This window comes from Schistocerca serialis, chromosome 4 (genome assembly GCF_023864345.2).
Source record: "Schistocerca serialis cubense isolate TAMUIC-IGC-003099 chromosome 4, iqSchSeri2.2, whole genome shotgun sequence".
Taxonomy (NCBI): Eukaryota; Metazoa; Arthropoda; class Insecta; order Orthoptera; family Acrididae; genus Schistocerca; species Schistocerca serialis.
This window is the reverse complement of record NC_064641.1, coordinates 882,877,315-882,894,926: the sequence shown is the minus strand read 5'-3', so window position 1 is coordinate 882,894,926 and position 17,612 is coordinate 882,877,315. Positions and strand designations below refer to the sequence as shown.

General features: G+C 45.8%; 1 protein-coding gene across 1 annotated transcript in view; it reads right to left on the bottom strand.

Moving 5' to 3' along the window:
* Positions 1–17,612, bottom strand: part of LOC126475026 (UDP-glucosyltransferase 2-like) — a 92,306-nt gene that overhangs the window by 21,846 nt on the left and 52,848 nt on the right. The window contains exon 4 of the mRNA XM_050102567.1: positions 13,918–14,380. Within this exon, the coding sequence (XP_049958524.1) occupies positions 13,918–14,380 (463 nt within the window). The remainder of the gene's footprint in view (positions 1–13,917; positions 14,381–17,612) is intronic.

Sequence of the window (17,612 nt, the reverse complement as noted above, 5' to 3'; positions counted from 1 at the left end):
CTGGTTCATCTGATTATTCCCATTGTTGCCTCGCTTGCTGTTGTTAATTTCTACCACGTGTGGGTGTAGAAACAAAAATAAAGATACTTCGTAGGCAATACCTGTAAGAAGGATATATAACAATTTTGCACATCTTCAACGAACGAGATTTCTTGAAGAAAATTTTTAAATTTATCATCATTTTTTAATTTTAGTTCGATTCTTCTTTAAAGTTTTTCATTTCTCTAGTTAATCCTGTAATTCTGTTTACATATGTTTTATATCATATTTGCGTAATTTTACCGATATTTTCCGGTTATTTTAGTGGTAATTATACAGGTATTTTAAATCATACATAACTGACCCCTGTGGGTCAGTACATGAGATACGCCTCGTCACGGTTAGCTGAGGTTGATCCTCCGCGTTTCCACTTCACAACCACATCACCAGCAGTCGACCTGGGCAGCGTTACAAAGATGGAAATGTCTTTGATGGATCTGTTACTCGTCGGACATCGAATGACTAGTCGAAATCACTGAGCTCTCCCAATCGACCCATTCTACTGTTGACACTTATCTACTTACAAGAGGATACTCGCCGTCTCCTTCCGTACTGACAGGTCTGTCTACAGTGACTTCTAGGGGGCTGTTCCGTATTACGTAGGGTGTTGGATTCTTTTGATTAGGTAGTATATTTTACCAGTCCCGAATCTCCTCATATATTTTATCCATTTGACGGTGTGGTAGTGTTGTCGGTATTTAAGGGGAGTTGGAAAACCCTATCCTGACAATATTAAATTTAGTGACTTGGCTTCCCTGTATTTCAGGAACTACTGTAGCCATTGACATGAAACTTTTACAGAACGTTAAAGTGTATGATCTGAGTCTACTGAACCACAATAATTGCATTTCAGCCACTGCCTTCGGAAATAAATTTTTTTAATTACATGGTTAAAATTTGGTGTACTTTTTTGTACATTATCCTAAATAATTTTAATTATACGTAACATTATGTTCTTATTTTAGTTCAGTAATGTCAGAACATGCATCTTATTACTCAGTGAAAATTTGAACACTCTACTGGAAGTGGTTTCTGAAATTTAAAGAAAAATGCAACAGAAAATGTAAATTTTCAGGAACGGCTTCTTACGTTTCAAAAGACTGTAACTCAATATACGCTTAATTTTTTTTATTTTTAGTCACTCAGAAGCACCCTGCACCATACTGTACATCATCTTCTTGATCTTTTTCCAAGTTCTTTCTTCTTTTCTTCTTTCTGGACTCCTTAGTGGCCAACTGTACTCCATACTCTGCTTTATCAACCCGAACCTTGTCCATCCGTTCAAGTTCTCCACCAGAAAGTTTCTTGTCCCTCAAACTTTGTTTCAACTTCCTCAACCTGGTACCCATCCTCTTCTGGACATGACCAACACATTCCAGCCTTTTATATACAAAATTACCAATTTTACTAGATCTTGAAGTAATGCACGTAAGAATTTTAACATTTTCAACCAGTGTAGATTATATTTTTAAAAAATGAAATAAAATACTTCCCACGTCAGTTTGTAAGTGACGTATACATCATTTTATTTGGAAAATTGCAAATTTTACAATGAGATAATGTGGTAAGGTCTTATGGAACCAAACTGCTGAGGTTATCGCTTTCACACTACTTAATCTAACTTAAACTAACTTACGCTAAGGGCGACATAAACACCCATGCCCGACGGAGAACTCGAACTTCCGATGGGGGAAGCCGCACGGGCGGTGACAAGACGCCTTTCGACCGATCGGCTACCCCGCGCGGCTTGGTGGGTGAAGCACGGGATTTAAACATGGTATAACCATACATGGCATAGAAGGCTTAATCGACATCAGCAGCGTTTAACATATCCCGTAACAACCATAACTAAGAATGGGTGCATATGTTGTGATGTTGATGGTCGCAATTCAATATACCTGAATTCTGTCTGAAAGGTCACCATCAGCCACGAAGCTGCGAAGGCTACCATGAGATGTGGCCCAACCGCTGCAGCTGACTATTGCGGTCGATGTCCCTGTGCAGCTCGGAGATTGTCAACATCTCGGCCTCTTCGGTATCATCTGCGCTTGAGGTATGAGAGGGCAATGGTTATGGTGAGGCATTGTCCGTGATGGTACATTGTAGTATCAGATGTGGCTCTGGCAGGGGGTCAGCTGTGAGGTGCAGCTCGTTGGGTGGAGATGTTGCTGGGAGAGGGATGTCAGGTGCCTTGGCCTCCTTTTACAGAGTGTTGAACAATCCTGGAATGCACGTTGCTCTTGACAGCAGCAAGTGGTCCATCTTCGATGGGTGATGGTCGCACGAGACAGTCATCAAAGGATATCTGTCGTCAGTTCTCATCCCTCCACAGTGCGTGTTGCCTGCAGACATGTATCTCAGGTGGTGGGTCGCATCTCCCTCCAAAAGCAAAGGAGAGGACGGCAAAATCTTAGCATCTATTACCATTGCATCAAAAGATATTGCCAACATTGACTGCTGTCGAATGGTGTCTGTCTGTTCCACCACCAGCATGTCAGTGTTCAAATCTGTCTCCAGTGTGGGACACGATGTCTCAAGAGACAGTGTCTTCCGTCAGGCAAAGTTACTGGGCTCACTGCCACAGCATAATTGAGGGGAGGGTCGTGGCCGCACAATCCTGCGACTAATCGCCTAGTGGGAGTAGTATGAGGCGTTGTTGGAGGCTTGCTGACCTGACGTAGCCTTCCTGGTCACGTCCGGAACCGTCTGTGGCTGCCTGTCTGTCATACATTATTATTGCTAGGCAACCACCAATATATGACAGCACATGTTTAGTTAGCTCCAGCTTAATTTGCCTGACTCAATTAAGGGCGAAATACACTCCTGGAAATTGAAATAAGAACACCGTGAATTCATTGTCCCAGGAAGGAGAAACTTTATTGACACATTCCTGGGGTCAGATACATCACATGATCACACTGACAGAACCACAGGCACATAGACACAGGCAACAGAGCATGCACAATGTCGGCACTAGTACAGTGTATATCCGCCTTTCGCAGCAATGCAGGCTGCTATTCTCCCTTGGAGACGATCGTAGAGATGCTGGATGTAGTCCTGTGGAACGGCTTGCCATGCCATTTCCACCTGGCGCCTCAGTTGGACCAGCGTTCGTGCTGGACGTGCAGACCGCGTGAGACGATGCTTCATCCAGTCCCAAACATGCTCAATGGGGGACAGATCCGGAGATCTTGCTGGCCAGGGTAGTTGACTTACACCTTCTAGAGCACGTTGGGTGGCACGGGATACATGCGGACGTGCATTGTCCTGTTGGAACAGCAGGTTCCCTTGCCGGTCTAGGAATGGTAGAACGATGGGTTCGATGACGGTTTGGATGTACCGTGCACTATTCAGTGTCCCCTCGACGATCACCAGTGGTGTACGGCCAGTGTAGGAGATCGCTCCCCACACCATCATGCCAGGTGTTGGCCCTGTGTGCCTCGGTCGTATGCAGTCCTGATTGTGGCGCTCACCTGCACGGCGTCAAACACGCATACGACCATCATTGGCACCAAGGCAGAAGCGACTCTCATCGCTGAAGACGACACGTCTCCATTCGTCCCTCCATTCACGCCTGTCGCGACACCACTGGAGGCGGGCTGCACGATGTTGGGGCGTGAGCGGAAGACGGCCTAACGGTGTGCGGGACCGTAGCCCAGCTTCATGGAGACGGTTGCGAATGGTTCTCGCCGATACCCCAGGAGCAACAGTGTCCCAAATTTGCTGGGAAGTGGCGGTGCGGTCCCCTACGGCACTGCGTAGGATCCTACGGTCTTGGCGTGCATCCGTGCGTCGCTGCGGTCCGGTCCCAGGTCGACGGGCACGTGCACCTTCCGCCGACCACTGGCGACAACATCGATGTACTGTGGAGACCTCACGCCCCACGTGTTGAGCAATTCGGCGGTACGTCCACCCGGCCTCCCGCATGCCCACTATACGCCCTCGCTCAAAGTCCGTCAACTGCACATACGGTTCACGTCCACGCTGTCGCGGCATGCTACCAGTGTTAAAGACTGCGATGGAGCTCCGTATGCCACGGCAAACTGGCTGACACTGACGGCGGCGGTGCACAAATGCTGCGCAGCTAGCGCCATTCGACGGCCAACACCGCGGTTCCTGGTGTGTCCGCTGTGCCGTGCGTGTGATCATTGCTTGTACAGCCCTCTCGCAGTGTCCGGAGCAAGTATGGTGGGTCTGACACACCGGTGTCAATGTGTTGTTTTTTCCATTTCCAGGAGTGTATATTGTGAACGTATTCCATTTTTCAGCAAACTGATTGAGCCCTTTCCTGTATGGTCATAAGGCAGCAACAACAACAATATGTGGCACTTCAGAAGGAAGATCGAAGATCAGCACACAGCATTATTTGAGCCTAGCGTAACTGATGGTGACTGCTCCTACGTGTCCGTCGGCTATTTTAAGGCCGATGGCATTTCTGGACGCCATGTTATCACAGACGGTGTCACTTGTCAGTGTGAGATATACGTTACTAGTGGGGCTGTGACGAATTTATTCATGAAGAAAGGTTGCTAACAGCACGACATCGCCTGTAATGCCTCCCCTGGGCTCGGGATCGTAACAGTTGGACCCTATAAGACTCAAAAACCATGCTCTGATCAGATGAGCCCCAATTTCATTGGTAAGAGCTGATGGTAGGGTTCGAGTGTCACGCAGACTCCACGAAGCCATGGGCCCAAGTTCTCAACAAAGCACTGTGAATGCTGGTGGTGGCTCCATAATGGTGTGGGCTGTTTTTACATGGAATAGACTGGATCCTCTGGTCGAACTGAACCTATCATTGACTGGAAATGGTCATGTTTGGCTGCATGGAAACCATTTACAGCCATTCATGGACTTCACGTACCCAAACGACTATGGAATTTTTATGGATGACAATGAGTCATGCCTCCAGGTTTGAAGAACATTCTGGACAGTTCTAGCGAATGATTTGTCCACCCAGATCGACAGACATGAACCCCATCGAACATTTATGGTACATAATCGAGAGATCAATTCGTGTACAAAATCCTACGCTGGCAACACTTTCGCTGTTATGGACGGCTATAGACCTAGCATTGCTTGGTATTTCTGCAGTGGACTTCCAATGGCTAGATGGGTCCATGCCACGTCGAGTTGCTGCTTTACGTCGGGCAATAGGAGGTCCGACATGGTGTTAGGAAGTATTCCATGGCTTTCGTCAGCTCAGTGTATATTATATTAGAGAAAAATGTTTGTTTTATCGTCCCGTGCAGTCCCCAAGATTTTCTCTGTTTAAATAATTCCTCACCCTGTATAAGCGCAAGAATCAGCTCTGAGCAGGTGTCAGGCTGTTTCGAAGCATGCTGTAAGCTTTTGGGTGCTAGGGTGCGCGACCATGCTGGTAAGCTAATGACTAGCGAGGCCTGGTGGATACACGATCCTTAGGTTTTTACTGCAGTGCATGACGAAAAAAAATTCTCGGAACAGCGGCTTGGTCGTCTTGGCAAAGATGCCAAATACATTAACACGGCCACAGGAACGCTGGTATACAACTTGTTCCCATCGATGAACAAATACGCGGTCTTGGAGAGAATTCGTTTGTTGTTAATACTGTCTTCTCGAGGAACTCCTAGGATAGAACACAAGGATCCCGCGTCGAAAGTACTAAATAATCGCCCTTCTTTGGAGTAGCTGTTCCGTGTCTGCGGCGCCTGTAACGAACTGCTTAGGTTGCAAGGTGGTGTGATCTCCAGACCTTCATTTCTTACATGTTCCGTCATCACAATCGTATTCTGCACATCAAGACGCTTCATTCGAACCCAAACTCGATAAAGTCGAGTCAGTTTTGTATGAATTCATGTAAGCGATATGCAAATCTAATAAGTAAATCCCAAGTGCGCACCGGGGTTGAAAAAAGTCGAGGCTGGCGTACACAACATGACGGCCACAGGAATTTTCGTTCTAAAGAGGAAACCAGCCCGCTGGGAAGACCATCCCTTCAGAGGGTTGGGTCAACAACATACATACTTCGGCCGAAGCGACCGCCCAGAGAGAAGACAGCTTTTGCCAGAGCAAAGGGATAACGACTCCCGTGTTCGACTTAAAAGCAAATTCCGCTACATTTTGTGGGAGCACCCAGAAGACGCATTTTTTCATGGACCGATTACGTTGTATGGAGTTCTTACAGGAGAACATTATACGCCTAATGGAGATGCTACAGATTTCCGCATTGGTCAACTTAAATGAAACGTCATTCTACCATTTAAAAGAGCAACTCTGATTGGCGGAATATTTCTGACAAAAAGAGTCAGAGGAGTGAGGGAAGGCAGCGAATGATATAACCTTGCAACTTTTCCAGAAAAAGGGGCCGTTCCGTTGTTGCTCTTGGAGCGGGAACACGTAACGAGAGCGAGTGCACTCGTACGTGTATGCAAAGAGCGAGAAACAAAGTCTCTCCTCAGTATTTCACTGGGACAGCGCACCTCTGTCGTTAGCGAGTCGGAGTGACAGTCTATATTGAGTCGCTCGCGATTAAGTGTTGTTCACTGTGTTGGCCGTCACACTTATTGCGCGATGTGAACACGGACAGAGTACTAGTTAAATGCCTGCGAGCGAGTATTGAGTGCCAGCGCGGTGGACTAGTTATCTGACCAGTGTACCATGCCAATAGTTAGACTAGGGGCGGATAGGAGTCCTTGACTTCATCAAGGCGTAGGGAGAGTTTGATTGGTGAAGGTCAATCGAGATAGAAAGACACAGTTGTGCTATTTGTCAGCATCAAGTGACGCAGGCAGCAGTCATCGCAGCTCACGGTATTGTGCACTACAGCGTATGTGAGCCCCATATATCCTCCCTAACAGTACACTCCACTACATTTCTCACTCAACAGCCTTGACCGTACCTAGAAAAGTTATTCAAGTTGTGTAGGCGCGTCTCTCAGCCATTCTGCCAAGTAAATAACATTCTCAAAGAAAAGGGGGAAAAGAAACTTACCATACTTTGTAAAATAATAGCATTCCTATCCATAAGAGGCAATCTACTGTTCCGAAAAGAACCTATTATTATTTTATAAGAAAAAGTTTCACTTGACTTCTCAGAATTTTTCGATTGTTCAGTGTTTTTCTTACACTATCTAGCAATACTCCCGTACTCAAGCATTCCACTAGTTACATAAGAATATATAGAATATTTTTGTGTCTTTTCCTTACAGCGGACGACTCCAGAAGATATTTGTTGCTGAATGTTTTTCAAGCAGTTCTTGTTGGTACATTAGGAGCGTCTGTCTGACTTCTGTAGTAGTGTGAGGTGGAAACTGTTTTTTGCAGGAGCCAAAGGGTACTTGTTGGATCAATCCATTGCGCAACTTGACAAAATAAAACCCACACACTCAGAAGGTTGCCAGTCTGGTATAGGTGGATCTTGGTGGAAACTTTAAAGAAATAGTTTCTCCACTGTCGAGCAAAAAGCTTTTGTGTGACAACACTTGAGGAAAACGATGGTGGAAAAATAAGGGTTCAACTACTCGTCGACGAGTAGATTATTGGCCCACATTTTGAGTTAGACATAGGCGAGGAAAAAACTGTGCTGTATTCTTTTTATGGACTCATCACTACGTTGCTCGTAGTTGACTTAAGGAAACCACGCAAAACATACATCGGGAGGACGGTAGACTAATTTTGAACTTTACTCGTCATTAATGGGAATCTACTGACTTGACCGCTAAGCCACCTGTTTTTGATTTATTTTAGAACCCCCGTCCGGACTTGCTCGCCAATTTTGGCGGGTATTTTGCCTTTACCTCTGACCTTCACCGGCCTTTCCCACGGAAAATGAGCAGAAAAATGGTAACAAGTAGAACAGCTTCCTCGTTTCTGACAGTATATTTCTGCGAAACGCCCCTCTTTGCTACCGCACCTCCTTTATGATTAAAGATTTACTGGAAAAGTGAAATCCTTTAAATGAATTTCAGATTCTTCTGTAACTAAAATCTTCCAATCTTGCGGAAGGATACTTTTTTAACTAAATTTTAGAACGTAAAATACATCCAGGAATTAAAAATCTGTAGGAATAACGAAATTCTGCCAAAATGGAGCCATGCTTAATTTCATGGCCGTTCTTAAAAACGAACCGTCTTTACAATGCTGTTGTTTGAGAAAAGAAAACCATCACTGGGACAATGACATCCTCAAAAAAATTTAACTCTTCCTGTGTACTGAAAAAACATCATTTAACTCTTCTCCTTCCGAACAGGCCACGGAAGGTCCAACGGCACCGACCACCACAGTGTCTCCTGCAGCCTGAATGCTGATACGCAGAGGCATGAGTCAGCACACCGTTCTCCCACCTGCTGTCAGCTTTCGTGACCACAGCTGCTGCTTCTCAGTCAAGTACCTCCTCCACTTGCCTCACTAGGGAGGAGTGCACCCAGCTTGCCAACAGCGCTCTGCAGACCAAGTCGGTCGTGACATCCAAGTGCTAGCGACGCCCGACAGCACTTAACTTCGCTGATCTGGCGCGAAACGGTGTTATCACTGTGCCAAAGCCATTGGCAAAAAGAGCATTTGCTGGTAATAAAAATTCTGAAACTAAAATTTTCCTCCAAACCCCGCGTCGACTAGAGGCGTAACAATCGTTTCAACCGATGCTTTCGTTGTCCTTTTGCTCGCGTGTAGGCCAAAGGAGAGTTGGTAAATTCTGCGACATGAATATCCTGGTTGTGAACGGAATACGTAAAACTTCGTTACGTACAACTATCAGGCTTCTTATTACACTACTGCCCATTAAAATTGCTACACCAAGAACAAATGCAGATGATAAACGGGTATTCATTGGACAAATATATTATACCAGGATTAACATGTGATTACATTTTCACCCAATTTGAGTGCATAGATCCTGAGAAATCAGTACCTCTGGCCGTAATAACGGCCTCGACGGCCCTGGGCATTGCGTCAAACAGAGCTTGGATGGCGTGTACAGGTACAGCTGCCCATGCAGCTTCAACACGATACCACAGTTCATCAAGAGTAGTGACTGGCGTATTGTGACGAGCCAGTTGCTCGGCCACCATTGACCAGATGTTTTCAATTGGTGAGAGATCTGGAGAATGTGCTGGCCAGGACAGCAGTCGAACATTTTCTGTACACAGAAAGGCCCGTACAGGACCTGCAACATGCGGTCGTGCATTATCCTGCTGAAATGTAGGGTTTCGCAGGGATCGAATGAAGGGTAGAGCCACGGGTCGTAACACATCTGAAGTGTAACGTCCACTGTTCAAAGTGCCGTCAATGCGAACAAGAGGTGACCGAGACGTGTAACCCATGGCATCCCACACCATCACGCCGGGTGATACGCCAGTATGGCGATGACGAATACACGCTTCCAATGTGCGTTCACCGCGATGTCGCCAAACACGGATGCGACCATCATGATGCTGTAAACAGAACCTCGACTGATCCGAAAAAATGACGTTTTGCCATTCGTTCAGCCAGGTTCGTCGTAGGGTACACCATCGCAGGCGCTCCTGTCTGTGATGCAGCGTCAAGGGTAACCGCAGCCATGGTCTCTGAGCTGATAGTCCATGCTGCTGCAAACGTCGTCGAACTGTTCGTGCAGATGGTTGTTGTCTTGCAAATGTCCCTATCTGTTGACTCAGGGATCGAGACGTGGCTGCACGATCCGTTACAGCCATGCGGATAAGATGCCTGTCATCTCGACTGCTAGTGATACGAGGCCGTTGGGATCCAGCACGGCGTTCCGTATTACCCTCCTGAACCCACCGGCTCCATATTCTGCTAACAGTCATTGGATCTCGACCAACGCGGGCAGCAGTGTCGCGATATGATAAACCACAATCGCGTTAGGCCACAATCCGTCCTTTATCAAAGTCGGAAACGTGATGGTACGCATTTCTCCTCCTTACACGAGACATCACAGCAACGTTTCACCAGGCAACGCCGGTCAACTGCTGTTTGTGTGTGAGAAATCGGTTGGAAACTTTCCTCATGTCAGCACGTTGTAGGTGTCGCCACCGGCGCCAACCTTGTGTGAATGCTCTGAAAAGCTAATCATTTGCATACCACAGCATCTTCCGGTCGGTTAAATTTTGCGTCTTTAGCACGTCATGTTCGTGGTGTAGCAATTTTAATGGCCAATAGTGTACCTACGAAGGGCGTTCAATATGTAATGCAACATCTGTTTCCTCGGCCAATTTCGGTTGAAATAATACAGAATTTCTTTCGGGATATCATGGAATATTGCCGCTTTAGCCCCTAAAGTTCGATGAATTTCGAACGGGAGACGGCGTTATACGTATCCTTCAAAATGGCGTCCTTAACGGAGGTGCTTTTCAAGCAGAGAGCTGCCATTGAGTTTCTTTTGGCAGAAATCGAGAGCACCACAGATATTCGTAGGCACTTGCAGAATGCCTCCGAGGACCTGACAGTGAACAAAAGCTCGGCGAGTGGTTGGTCGACGCGTTTGTCATCATCGCGAGAAAACCGCGAAAATCTGTTCCATCTCCCGTGTGCCGGCCGCCTGCACAGAGCTGTGACTCCTACAGTGTTGAATACGAAGACATAGGAGGTCATCGAGAGGATACAGTCAAATAACTCGCTGTTCAACTGGCCATCTCTGTTAGTCTGTACACCCGACAGGAACTCAGAAAACTTCATTGGACTGTTCTTCCTCATCCACCCTACAGCCCGGATCTCACACCTCCCGACTTCCATCTGTTTCGTCCAATGAAGGATGCACTCCACGGGAAGCACTAGTGGATGACGGGGGGATTATTGATGCAACAAGACGTTGGTTTCGACGTCGACGATAGAGTGGTACCATGCAAGCATACAGTCCCTTCCAGTTACGTGGAATAAGGTCATCGCATTGAACGCAGATTGTGTTGAAAAATAGGGTTTTGTAACCAAAAGAGTGGAGAGAATAATACGGTCTACTGGAATTCTGAACAAAATGAAATTGCTTTCAGAAAAAAAAGTGTTGCTTTACTCACTGTATACCGTCCGTATGTTTTGAGAAACTATATAACGGTTGCAAATTAACTATTAAATCGTAACTATTAAATCGTAAGTAATAGTGTCAGAATCGTGTCACGTAACCACTTCTGCAATGATTTAGAACTCATGGATTCTGCTGATCACATCTCGGTAGAGACTGTTATTATCACTGAGGCTTATATTGTATATACTTTCTCTAGCACTTCTAATGTTATGTGAGCCTCACTGCCCTTTTTAAAACTAATTTGTGTCTGACTTTATTCTGAGAAGCTCAGTAATGTATGTAATTACCGTAAATGTAAATGTGATTCAAAAAGTACTTGAAGTGAAGTGAAGCGAAGCGCAAATGGACAGGAAGAAACTCTTTAGCGCGCAGTCCCCGCAACGATAGCATTAGAGAATCTTTGAGTATGGACTCTAAAAAGAAAAAAAGACAATTGACTTTATTAAAAAAAAAGAGGACTGTTAATCTGTATCTTGTGGAAAGAGGACGTGTTGCTAGGCCGTCGCTCAGAATGTATTGTTACATTTAATGAAAATTGATATTTTAGTGATAAAATCGAGTGAAGTATGTGTATCAGTTGCCAAACATTTATGTATACAAATTTTATGGAAGTGAAGAATAGAAATATCTTGCTTTTGGAAAAGGAAGTGAACTTCATTGTCGTTGCCGTCTATCAATCGACAGAACTGTAAGTGTACAAAGTTCACTAAAATACAGGAAAAGAAATGCATTCTCTATAGTTTTCGTTCAATAAGCAACAACCTCTCATAATTTCTTAATTACAGTAATTGGCTAATGTTCTTGTACAATAGTATGGTGCTAAACTCCACTGACCAATTTGGATGTAGCAGGACGTATAGTCTGAAGGAAGTTTGTGTGTCAAGCAATCTCCTTTTCTCACGGAAAGCAGATTGCTGTTTGATCTTACTTACTTACAATAGTGGTCCCTTAGGTATGAAAAGCTAGGAAAAATTGGGCTCAAAGCTATCCGCAATACGGCCAAGTAACCAACAGAGTCGTATTCTAAACCTTAAAGAGCAGTAACTTCCTCCAAATCGCAATACGTCAACAACTGGTGCAGAAGCTGATCATTCAAGGAGGCAGCAACTAAAATTCAGGTACCAGTTACGACTTAAAGTAAAAATCTCAATCAAAAACCGATCTCTCTCTCTCTCTCTCTCTCTCTCTCTCTCTCTCTCTCTCTCTCTCCAAACACATATACAGGGTGTTACAAAAAGGTACGGCCAAACTTTCATGAAACATTCCTCACACACAAATAAAGAAAAGATGTTATGTGGACATGTGTCCGGGAACGCTTAATTTCCATGTTAGAGCTCATTTCAGTTTCGTCAGTATGAACTGTGCTTCCTCGATTCACCGCCAGTTGCCCCAATAGAAGGAAGGGAATGTTTACTTCGGTGCTTGTGTTCACATGCGACTCATTCCTCTACAGTACTAGCATCAAGCACATCAGTACGTAGCATCAACAGGTTAGTGTTCATCACGAACGTGGGTTTGCAGTCAGTGCAATGTTTACAAATGTGGAGTTGACAGAAGCCCATTTGATGTATGGATTAGCACGGGTTAATAGCCGTGGCGCGGTACGTTTGTATCGAGACAGATTTCCAGAACGAAGGTGTCCCGACAGGAAGAGGTTCGAAGCAATTGATCGGCGTATTGGGGAGCACGGAACATTCTAGATGACTCGCGATTGGGGAAGACCTAGAACGACGAGGACACCTGCAATGGACGAGGCAATTCTTCGTGCAGTTGACCTAATGTCAGCGTCAGAGAAGTTGTTGCTGTACAAGGTAACGTTGACCACGTCACTGTATGGAGAGTGCTACGCGAGAACCAGTTGTTTCCGTACCATGTACAGCGTGTGCCGGCACTATCAGCAGCTGATTGGCCTCCACAGGTACACTTCTGCGAATGGTTCATCCAACAATGTGTCAATCCTCATTTCAGTGCAAATGTTCTCTTTACGGATGGGGCTTCATTCCAACGTGATCAAATAGTAAATTTTCGCAATCAACATGTGTGGGCTGACGAGAATCCGCACGCAATTGTGCAATCACGTCATCAACACAGATTTTCTGTGAACGTTTGGGCAGGCATTGTTGGTGATGTCTTGATTGGGCCCCATGTTCTTCCACCTACGCTCAATGGAGCACGTTATCATGATTTCATACGGGATACTCTACCTGTGCTGCTAGAACATGTGCCTTTACAAGTACGACACAACATGTGGTTCATGCACGATGGAGCTCCTGCACATTTCAGTCGAAGTGTTCGTACGCTTCTCAGCAACAGATTCGGTGACCGATGGTTTGGTAGACGCGGACCAATTCCATGGCCTCCACGCTCTCCTGACCTCAACCCTCATGACTTTCATTTATGGCGGCATTTGAAAGTTCTTGTCTACGCAACCCCGATACCAAATGTAGAGACTCTTCGTGCTCGTATTGTGGACGGCTGTGATACAATACGCCATTCTCCAGGGCTGCATCAGCGCATCAGGGATTCCATGCGACGGAGGGTGGATGCATGTATCCTCGCTAACGGAGGACATTTTGAACATTTCCTGTAACAAAGTGTTTGGAGTCACGCTTTTAACAAAGTGCTTGGAGTCACGTTGGTACGTTCTGTTGCTGTGTGTTTCCATTCCATGACTAATGTGATTAGTAATAAAATGAGCTCTAACATGGAAAGTAAGCATTTCCGGACACAAGTCCACATAACATATTTTCTTTCTTTTTGTGTGAGGAATGTTTCCTGAAAGTTTGGCCGTACCTTTTTGTAACACCCTGTATAAATATTGATATTATTATTAAAAAAGTCATTTTTATACACTGCTATGGATTTGTATGAGTCATACTGTACCTTCGGAAGAGGCTCCAGTTCCGGTTTCACATGGAGTCCAGTCAGTTCGATGAAATTTGGCAGGTTCGGCCTGGGGTAGTTTTCGATGAAATGATTGGAGAGAATCATGAAACTGAAATTTCTCTCGAGTTCATAGATGGACGGAACCTCGGGCCCAAAGTACTGCTTTTGGAGTTTGTCGTGCCGCGGCAGCACGACGTAGAACCAGACGTAGTTGAGGTAGAGCCAGAAGTAGGTGCTGTAGAGGCGCTGCCAGAAGGTCATGTGGTCGGAGTAGGGCAGCACCCAGCTGGGCAGGTAGGCCGGGTTGTCGGGGCTGCCGTGGCTCCAGTGGGTGTAGGGGTAGGCGCCCAGCGACACGAAGCCGACCAGCGGCGGCGAGCCGGCGAGGTGCTGCAGCGCGTAGAAGCACGGCGTCAGCAGGCGCTCCACGATCACCAGGTCGTACCGCTGCTTGTTGGACCTGCGACAGAGGGAAGCGTCAGCTGCGTCTCAGCCGTCCGGCGGCATCACCAAGCGAAGCTTCCACAGTATCTGATGAAAAGTGTCCTAACATTCCTCTGTAATGCGGCAGTGACTGTAAGATCTCGCGAGAGGTGGATCAGCCATTATAAAAGGAGATTACTGTGCCGTACCGCTGTAACATATACACTACTGGCCATTAAAATTGCTACACCACGATGATGACGTGCTACACACGAGAAATTTAACGGACAGGAAGAAGATGCTGTGGTATGCAAATGATTAGCTTTTCAGAGCATTCACACAAGGTTGGCTCCGGTGGCCACACCTACAACGTGCTGACATGAGGAAAGTTTCCAACCGATTTCTCATACACAAACAGCAGTAGACCGGCGTTGCCTGGTAAAACGTTGTTGTGATGCCTCGTGTAAGGAGGAGAAATACGTACCATCACGTTTCCGACTTTGATAAAGGTCGGATTGTAGACTAACGCGATTGCGGTTTACCGTATCGCGACATTGCTGCTCGCGTTTGTCGAAATCCAATGACTGTTAGCAGAATATGGAATCGGTTGGTTCAGGAGGGTAATACGGAACGCCGTGCTGGATCCCAACGGCCTCGTATCACTAGCAGTCGAGATGACAGGCATCTTATCCGCATGGCTGTAACGGATCGTGCAGCCACGTCTCGATCCCTGAGTCAACAGATGGAGACGTTTGCAAGACAACCATCTGCACGAACAGTTCGACGACGTTTGCAGCAGCATGGACTATCAGCTGGGAGACCATGGCTGCGTTTACCCTTGACTCTGCATCACAAACAGGAGCGCCTACGATGGTGTACTCAACGACGAACCTGGGTGCACGAATGGCAAAATGTCATTTTTTCGGATGAATCCAGGTTCTGTTTACAGCAGAAGTTTGTTCACACGTGAGCTAGGTTATGTCTCTAAAGGACCATTACTCACAGACTGCTCTCAACCACAATGTCTTATAACGCACGTGCCGGTTCGCTGAAATTGCATTCATTACGCTCTATATTTCAGGAAATTGTACTCTTCGTCGCCTAAGTAACATAAGGTCATGTTTCCGGAGAAACCTAGGCTGGTCAGCTTCACAGCAGGGTGGCAACTCAGGTATGAGTGAGCGCCACAATATTTGAACCTTCTCTCTCTCTCCGTTGCAAGATACATATCACAAAGGCGCCTAGCACTTTTATTTGTATCTTCTACAAATATTATAAAAGCCCCAGCCGTCCTTTTCTATCTCTATGTCATGGCTTATCTCTGGAACTAATGTAGGGATTTTGATACAGTTTTTACTAACACGTTGATTCTAGAGGAAAGTTTGTATACTATACATCACTACATATTAGAAGCAATTAGCCAGGCCTTAGTAACTTAGTGCTCCCCGTAGGAATCCTGGGTGGATTTACATACATCAAAATTTTTTTGCATCAACTCGGTTCATAGAGTTCCGGAACCTGTACAGAAAATTGGAATAGGTATCAACATAAACATCATTTCCGCCATTTTTATTGCCCAGGAAAACGGCACATAGCACGTTGTACCACCATACAGCGAGACCTTCAGAGGTGGTGGTCCAGATTGCTGTACACACTGGTAACTATAATACCCAGTAACACGTCCTCTTGCACTGATGCATGCCTGTATTCGTCGTGTCATACTACCCACAAGTTCATCCAGGCACTGTTGGTCCACATTGTGCCACTCCTCAAAGGCGATTCGGCGTGGATTCCTCAGAGTGGTGGGTGGCTCACGTCGCCCATAAACAGCCCTTTTTAATCCATCCCAGGCATGTTCGATAGGATTCATGCTCGCCACTCTAGCCGAGCGATGTCGTTATCCTGAAGGAAGTCATTCACACGATGTGCACGATGGGGGCGCGAATTGTTGTCCACCGACACCAGCGGCGTACGTCGGCCCCACATAATGCCACCCCAAAACAGCAGGGAACCTCCACCTTGATGCACTCGCAGGACTGTGTATCTAACGCGTTCAGCCTGACTGGGTTGACTCCAAACACGTCTCTGACGATTGTCTGGTTGAAGGCATATGCGACACTTATCGGTGAAGAGAACGTGATGCCAATCCTAAGCGGTCCATTCGGCATGTTGTTGGGCCCATCTGTACCGCGCTGGATTGTGTCGCGGTTGCAAAGACGGACCTCGCTATGCACGTCTGAAATTGCGCACCATGCAGTCTACTGCGCACAGTTTGAGTCGTAACACGACGTCCTGTGGCTGCACGAAAAGCATTATTCAACATGGTGGCGTTGCTGTGAGGGTTCCTCCGAGCTATAATCCGGAGGTAGCGGTCATCCACTGCAGTAGTAGCCCTTGAGCGGCCTGAGCGAGGAATGTCATCGACCAGAATGGGATTTTCGCTTTTTTGCCCAATAACATTTATCCGTTTTCGAGATAGACTATGATGGTTTAAAATCGAGCTAAATGTTACGCTTAAAATTCGTTATCACGTGAACTGAATTAGCGGAAACGGTTTGGATTCGAATAAATAAAAAATGCTTTCTTAGGATAAAACTGGAAACCAACTTCCAAAAATCTATTCTGATTCGCATTTTACGTGCAAAAAATATATGTTTGTGAGTCTTTTTACGCCCGTCACTGTTGTTTCAAATTTGCGCCGGTCGGTTCAAATTTTCTGAGAAGGTAGACAAAGATAAGTAATTAATGGTTAAGTAATTAATGGTCGTCCTCTTGTTTTGTGAAAGCTTTGTCCGTTGACTCGGTATAAGCAACATGTTTCTAAAGGCAATAAAAACACCTATACCGGATCAGTCATCGTCAAGTCAAGAAGGCGTTCTAAAGTCAAAATTATGGTACAGTAAAACTTGGGAACCACAACGAAAAATGCTCCTATCGTACCACAAAAAAATGTGAATATGTCCTGGGCAGAGTCATGGATGCAGAAGAATGGAACTAGTTTTCCGATTTACCTGGCAGGTTCAAAGACGTTTAAATCAAAACGTCTTGGTATATTCACGCTTTGTTACGAGTTAACCTCACTTCCCCAGCATAGTGAACTCTCTCAGGCCACTCCCTGTTACATGTATGGTGAGGGGTTTAAGGACACACAGACATAAATTTATGTCGTTCTAGAAAATGGGATGTATCTAAAACAGGAAGTATCAGAAAGTTGGGGTCGCATCTATAATAGTAAGTACCCCATAATGCGGATGCATGCATCCTATACT